The sequence below is a fragment of the Genypterus blacodes genome, unplaced genomic scaffold (genome assembly GCF_046128005.1).
Source record: "Genypterus blacodes isolate CSIRO-AG114 ecotype Tasmania unplaced genomic scaffold, CSIRO-AGI_Gbla_v1 ptg000280l_1, whole genome shotgun sequence".
Classification (NCBI taxonomy): domain Eukaryota; kingdom Metazoa; phylum Chordata; class Actinopteri; order Ophidiiformes; family Ophidiidae; genus Genypterus; species Genypterus blacodes.
This window is the reverse complement of record NW_027467071.1, coordinates 31,623-38,753: the sequence shown is the minus strand read 5'-3', so window position 1 is coordinate 38,753 and position 7,131 is coordinate 31,623. Positions and strand designations below refer to the sequence as shown.

General features: G+C 47.8%; 1 protein-coding gene across 1 annotated transcript; it reads right to left on the bottom strand.

Annotated features, from left to right (window-relative positions):
• Positions 1-1,113: 1,113 nt before the first annotated feature.
• LOC143017367 (leucine-rich repeat-containing protein 3-like) lies at positions 1,114-1,905 on the bottom strand. The gene has a single exon (XM_076172059.1). The coding sequence runs from the start codon at positions 1,903-1,905 to the stop codon at positions 1,114-1,116; it is 792 nt and encodes a 263-aa protein (XP_076028174.1).
• Positions 1,906-7,131: the final 5,226 nt, after the last annotated feature.

Below are 7,131 nucleotides of genomic sequence, written 5' to 3'. Positions count from 1 at the left end.
TGAGGGAGCAAGTTTCGTTTTTCCTTAGAACACTTGAATGTTCTGTAGGTCAAAGGTCATAGGGCCGTCTCTGAGGCAACCGAGAGCTAATGGGGCTCTAACATGAAACAAGTGCAGACATGTTAAACAGCATCCAGGCGCCGTGTGATGACCTCATCAGCCTCCACAGTCCAGCTGATGGAGCCACTGAGCTCTCTTTATCTTCTTCACCTAACTGACTGAACTGAGGAAGACCCACAAGGGGGCGCTGGTGTATAAGGATCAGACAGCAGGAGCAGCACGCACACACACACACACACACACACACACACACTCTCCTGGGCTCAGGTGTGTCAGAGCTCAGCAGCCTGATCTCACTTTATTGATTGATCAGTTCTGTATCCTAACATTGAGTTGATTGACTGTGAAACCTGGATCTCAGTCCTTCAGTCGCTGGTTGATGTCCTCCAGCGTCTGAATGGGTGAGTTTGAGATCCTTTGCGTCCGTATTCGAGTCGTCAAACCAAACAAACTTAAAGTCAGCTTCAAAGTGTAACAGCTGCTGTGACAGCGCCACCATCAGGTCGATGTGATCAGGCGTCATGGAGGCGGAGCTCTGGGTAGACGAGGCCACATATTGAATTCTGATGGATTTGAAGGAAGAAGGTGTTTGAGTCTGGAGACCAAGCTGAGACAAAGTTTAATCTTAAAGGGATTCAAACCCTCAACCTGCAGTCAGACGCCTCCCCCACTGGGCCACACGTTCACTGCTGGTCTCTACGTGAGCCGCGACCATTCTGTAGCAGTGGCTGGCATTGAAATGTTGTCTAAGCTGTCAGAGGAAGCAGTAAATCTCCACTGGGCCCTCGCTCCCCCGCGTGCCACAGCTGCCACATGCACGTCGTAAATCACAGACGTCACGGCAGGGAAATGAGAAGAAGAACACACGGGGTCTTTTGCCATTCCTGCAGACAGCTCGCGTGTCTCTGCAGCCCGTCGGCATGGAGACGCTCTGGTTGGACATGCAGGAGCAGAAAGGAGAGAAGAGGTTGTTTAAGACTTTTATTTTGAAGTTTAAAAGATTCTTCATTCATCCTTGGTGTTTGTGCTGTGTCATGGTTTCATACACACACACTAGAACACACTGCAGACCGCGTCCTTGCTGGCGTGCGGCGTGCGGGGCAGCGACCTGAGGTACTCCATGTGCCGCCTGGCGTCCTCCTGGTTGTGCCTGACGTAGTAAACGATGTACGCCGTCACCATGGCGAACCAGCAGAACATGGCCACAAACATGGCCACGTCCGTCGTCCTCTGGTGGAAGCTGCAGAGGTTGATCCCAGAGTCCAGCACCTGGATCACCGGCCGGCCCACGTGCTCCTCCCGTGCGGCGGTGAAGCAGCTCACCTGGTTGGCCGTGTCGGGGTCCAGCCTCAGCTCCCTCAGCGCCTCCTGCAGGTCGCACTCGCAGTGCCAGGGGTTGTGTGACAGGCGGACCTGAGCGCCCAGCTTGGCGAAGGCGTCTTTGGGGAGGCGGCTGAGGCGGTTGTTGGAGAGATCCAGCGTGCGGAGTCCTTCGGAAATCCCTTGAAAGGCGTCGGCCTCCACGGCGTCGATGGCATTGTGGGATAGGTCGAGCTCTCTGAGGCGGCGGAGGGCCGCGAAAGCCTGCGGCGGGACGCGTCTGATGCTGTTGGAGGACAGCAGCAGCACGGCGGTGTCTGGGGGCAGGTTCTGAGGGATCCTGTCCAGGTTGCGGGAGCTGCACTGCACCACCAGGCCGTTCCTGTCCGTGCAGTGGCAACGCTGAGGGCAGGCGGACGCCGACGCACTAATCAGCTCAAACCACAGCGCGCTGACAAGGTAAAGAAACCAACAGGAAGGAGGAGCGTCCATGGACCTGTGAGAGGCCCCCATCAGCCGGAACATGGAGGGCTGCAGTCTCAGGCTCAGGAGGGCTTCCAGCGGTCATCTGGGCCGGAGTGGAACATCTGCAGACCAACACCATCACCATCAATCAGTTACATCAGCAGATTTAATATATATATATATATATATATATATATATATATATATATTAAAGGTTGTGAATGGACCTGGCTGTGATAAAGGAAGGTAGAAAAAGTGTGTGTGTGTGTGTGTGTGTGTGTGTGTGTGTGTGCGTTCCTACCTGTCAGAGTCTCTGTGCTCATGTTGTGTCACCAGAATCACGACAGAACTGAAGAGAAGCTCCGTCCATGGATCCGCCCTCAGAGACTCAAACACAACACGACTTTGCAGCCCAGGATCTCCTTGAGAGTGTCTGTTTGTGTGTGTGTGTGTGTGTGTGTGTGTGTGTGTGTGTGTGTGTTTCGCAGCAGTGGAGTGGCTCCGCTCTGGCTCCACACTTCATGACTCCCCCCCCGCCCCATCCTGCTTAGAGCAGCAGATAGAGATGTGGACTAAATATAGGGTCCCTGCAGGCGGGTCCTTATAGGCTGGTCCCTAAAGACAGGTCCATATTGACTGGTCCCTATAAACAGGTCCCTATAGGCTGGTCCCTATAAACAGGTCCTTATAGGCTGGTCCCTATTGGCTGGTCCCTATAAACAGGTCCCTATAAACAGGTCCCTATAAACAGGTCCCTATAGGCTGGTCCCTATAAACAGGTCCCTATTGGCTGGTCCCTATAAACAGGTCCCTATAAACAGGTCCCTATAAACAGGTCCCTATTGGCTGGTCCCTATAGACAGGTCCCTATTGGCTGGTCCCTATAGACAGGTCCCTATTGGCTGGTCCCTATAGACAGGTCCCTATTGGCTGGTCCCTATAGACAGGTCCCTATTGGCTGGTCCCTATAGACAGGTCCCTATTGGCTGGTCCCTATTGGCTGGTCCCTATAAACAGGTCCCTATAGGCTGGTCCCTATAAACAGGTCCCTATAGGCTGGTCCCTATAGGCTGGTCCCTATAGACGGGTCTTGAAGAGAAACTTGCGGGCGTCTTTGATCTGAAGTGCCCCTAGAGGCTGGTGAACCGTACTTTGATCACCAGTCACAGCCTCATCCTCCTCACCCTCCTCACCCTCCTCACCCTCCTCATCCTCCCCATATGACTGATGGTTGGCTCTGTGTTTAGCTGCTCATGTGTCTCTTCATTCCAGCCGCCTGAGCCTTGAGGCTTTGATGAGCGTCATGTGATTAAACGTGTAAAGTTCAGTTCTGTCAATTTGGCTGAAAGGCAGAAGAATCATTGATTGCATTGACGAGCGAAGCATGTTAGCACACGCGAGTCCGTGTTCTTCTGCTGGAGCGACTCACACACACGGGAACATCACAGTCCTCCTGCTCCTGGTTAATCAGAGTGAGAGACTTACTGGCTGTTAGTTTGATAGTCTGAGCCACCTTGACCCCCCCTCCCCACACACATACACACACACACACACACACACACACACACACACACACACACTCCCTGAAGTCAGCCCCCCCACCACAATGATATGGAGCCAGGCCAAGTCAGCGTTGCAGGCTCAGCACTGTCAGGAAAGAGAGAGAGACTGATGGGACACGAGAGAGAGAGAGAGACAGACAGACAGACAGACAGACAGACAGACAGACAGACAGAGAGAGAGAGCAGTCTGGTCTCATGCAGCTTTGTGTGAAGTCTCCAGGCTGGAATGAAAGAGAGAAGTTGAATATGAATATAAATGTGTGTGATGAGCCGTCTGTCATCTTCTCGTCCTTGAGACAGGTTTTGTTCTGTAAAAACTCAGAAACACACACGAGCTTTGCCCACACAGATGCTACCCAAGTGTTTCTTCCTCTAAAGAGCCCAGCGGCGTTTGAGAACAAACTTTGTCTGTGTGTTTTATTCTGGACTTTGTTGTGTGGGAGGATCGACTGCAGATTCAAGCCCAGAAACTCTGATCCACATCAGCTTAGGCACTAATAGGCAGCGTTCCACCTGTGGCAGGAGAACAGAGGATCCTTTTTCAGCACAAACGCAGCACTAATGAACTGTTTTACATTGTTTCATGAACGTTTCCACCTGGGTAATTGTGTGTTCATTGTTTTCCAGCTGTGGTGAGTTGAGTTAATGAGTCAATGATACTGAATGTAGTAGTGTAGTGTAGAGTTGTGTTGTGTGTGTGTGTGTGTGTGTGTGTGTGTGTGTGTGTGGAGCTTTTCACCAAAAGTTCAACAAATGTGTGAAAACAGCAGATTTGTGTTTATAGTTTTAGTAATGTCAACATTTTCCCTGAGAATCCAACACAGGAAGAGAAAGAAAAGAGAGAAACGGGTCACAGAAAGAAAAAATGAAACTTTATTAGTCTTTATACTTACCAACACTTTGAACTTAAAAGCTATAGAATTACTCACAACTAATATAGATCTGCACATATCAAATAATTTAACTGAAATATAATTACAAAGCTCGATCACTTTTCCCCCCCAAAACTGCAACACACACACACACACACACACACAAACCAAATCTGAAAAAACAAAGAAAAAGAAATCACGTCTCCTCATTCTTTCTTCCTGCTGCATGGAAAGTGTTCCTCTTCTCAATAAGCTACACAATAATCCAATAACTGAATAAATAATTGCACATTGCACCCTATTATTGCATTAGTTGCAGTTCATAAGTGGTATAATTATAATACGCTTTCAAACACACGAAGATTTGATTGATCTGATTGAAGTCACACTCACTTTACTACTCAGCGTTCCTGCTTAGCCGTCAGATTCTTATTGTACAAGGAGTCTCAGCCAACAGAGCGGATTAGTGTTGAGTTTATCCACATGCATGGATGTTTCAGTGCATGTCAGCTCTCAGTACACGTGTAGTGACAGCTGACATGTTCCAAAAAGCCCAAAAACATTGTTCCTGTTTGACAAACGTGTCCATCAATGAATATCACATCAAATTCAGGTTATTGAGCATTGGGAGGATTGTTCAGTACGACTGTAGAGGGCGCTGTGCAAGTGAGGGGAAACGGACCTCTGATGTCATAAATGACACACTTTGCAAACTAAGGTCACTCTTGTTACGTTCATTTTGTCCTAAGCTCCTGTAGAGCTTTAAAGCCACAGACGAAAATATTAATATTAGCATTAATTCATTATTCATGAGTGTATTTATTTAATTTAACAATTTATTAATTTTATTATAATTATTATTAAAAACAAATATTATTAAAACACAAACACTCTGACCACAAGGGGGCGTTTCAGAGTCAGTGTCAGTCATCAGATTCAGTTCCACAGCGCCCTCTACAGTCGGAAAAGCTCCCTGTGACAAATAAATCAGATTTAATGGGGAACATTAGTTTCCCTTATAAAAACAAGCAACAAAAATCACAAATCCATATTTTCACTACTTCAGTTAACATCAAAAAGAGTTATTGCAGAGTAATGGATGACTGTGTGGTTCAGTATATTATTGTTACAGCGTTTGGTCCATTTACATAATTACAACATCGAAGCGATTCAGACCAAAGCTAAGCTCGTCCTCGGCTACTGGAAATATAAGTAGCGGTTTGAAGAAAAAGAAACAAACTCATACAGAATCGTCCGAGTTGGGCTGCGGATAATCAATGTGACAAAAACATTCAACGGCTGTTTGTACGTGCCAGTGCTGAAGCTCCGAGCGTGTTTAGAGGGCGTGTCCACACCTTCTCTACAGTACCACAGAACTGAGGAAACGTAAGCGTCGTGATCGGACACAAGTCACATGTGCATCGCCACATCGTAAATAAACTCAAGTACTGGTTTCACTGGAGCGAAACCAGCGGAGCAGGAAGCGTCAGTCATCCAGCCTAGACAGTAAAAGACATTCAAACCTAAAGCGTCAAATCAACCGCATGACAAACGAAAGAACATGACAGATTAACAATCGTGAAAAAGAGACTGAGTGGTCCCGTCCGCCCAAGCCCCTTGGTCCCCCCCCCTCCCCCCTCCCTCAGTGAACCCCTGAACATTCCTTGGCCCCCGAAAGACCATCGGCCTCGTCCAAACCCTCACCTCCTCCCCTTGTTTGTTGCATTTTCCCAACACTTTCCCTGTAATCTGATGTTATACAGGAACGAGCGAAAGAAGCTGAGCAGTTTGGACGCAGCGTTTGGTTTTTCAAGTCCAAATGCTTCCTCTCACATCAGAGGCAGTCCAGAGTAAAGTGTTGAATAGTCTATTGCATGAGCGCCGCGTAGTCGACTAATGTGCTAAACCACAGAAGTCCTGGTACAAAACAAATACAGTAGAATAGTAGAATAGTCATTAAAACAATCATTAAAATTTCCAGAATTCAGTGTTTTAACCACTGATGTTCCACTAATGTTTCACTAATTTCCATTCATGCATCTAGACTAGTAATGGGCGTAAATAGCGGGAGGCGCTGTGGGAAAGTTTTGGTCTTTGGGCAGGGAGGAGGACGAGATGCCAGGTGGACTGAAGTACTGAAAAAGTTTTGGGAGAAGCCCAGGGGCACGAAGATTACGCAACGTTTACAGGTACGACCAGCAGGTTTACTCAAAATACACAATGTTACAACAGCCAGCACATGCAATATAAAGATGAATAAATAGAGGAAATGAAGGCGAGAAAGGGGGAGGCTCAGGGAGTGACGCCATCGGCTTCAAAGGGTCATGTGATGCAGCAAAGACTTATGGGTAGAGATTGGACTTTCAAATAGACGAAGATTCAAATTAGGATAGGAGCAGAAGTGTTTTTTCGTTGAAGTATATTTTCCGTAAAGCGTCATAATGGTTTGGCTACATCCCACCACACACTCTACCCATAGCATCACCGAGAACTACTCTCTACAAAATGTAACTTTATACAGCATTAAACGATGATGCAGCACTGACAGAGAGAAAGAGAGAAAAAGAAAAAGATGAACACAAGTTGTTCCTATTAAACATTCAACATGCTTCAACTGTTTCCTAAAAAAACCTAATCAACAGAGATTTTCTTTTTTTGTCTTTTTTTTGCCATTTATTCCGGCCCGTCGAAACAAACGAGCGCCCCCCTCCTCCCCACCCAGGGGGGTAAGGGGGTAGAGGGGTCAGGGTTTCTTTCGGAGAGCCAGCGCCAGAGTCCGCAGGGCTTTGTCGGGGTTGTTCGGTGGAGGTCAGCGGCTGGAAGGGGCCGAGCGGAGGAGCCAGTCAGGGATC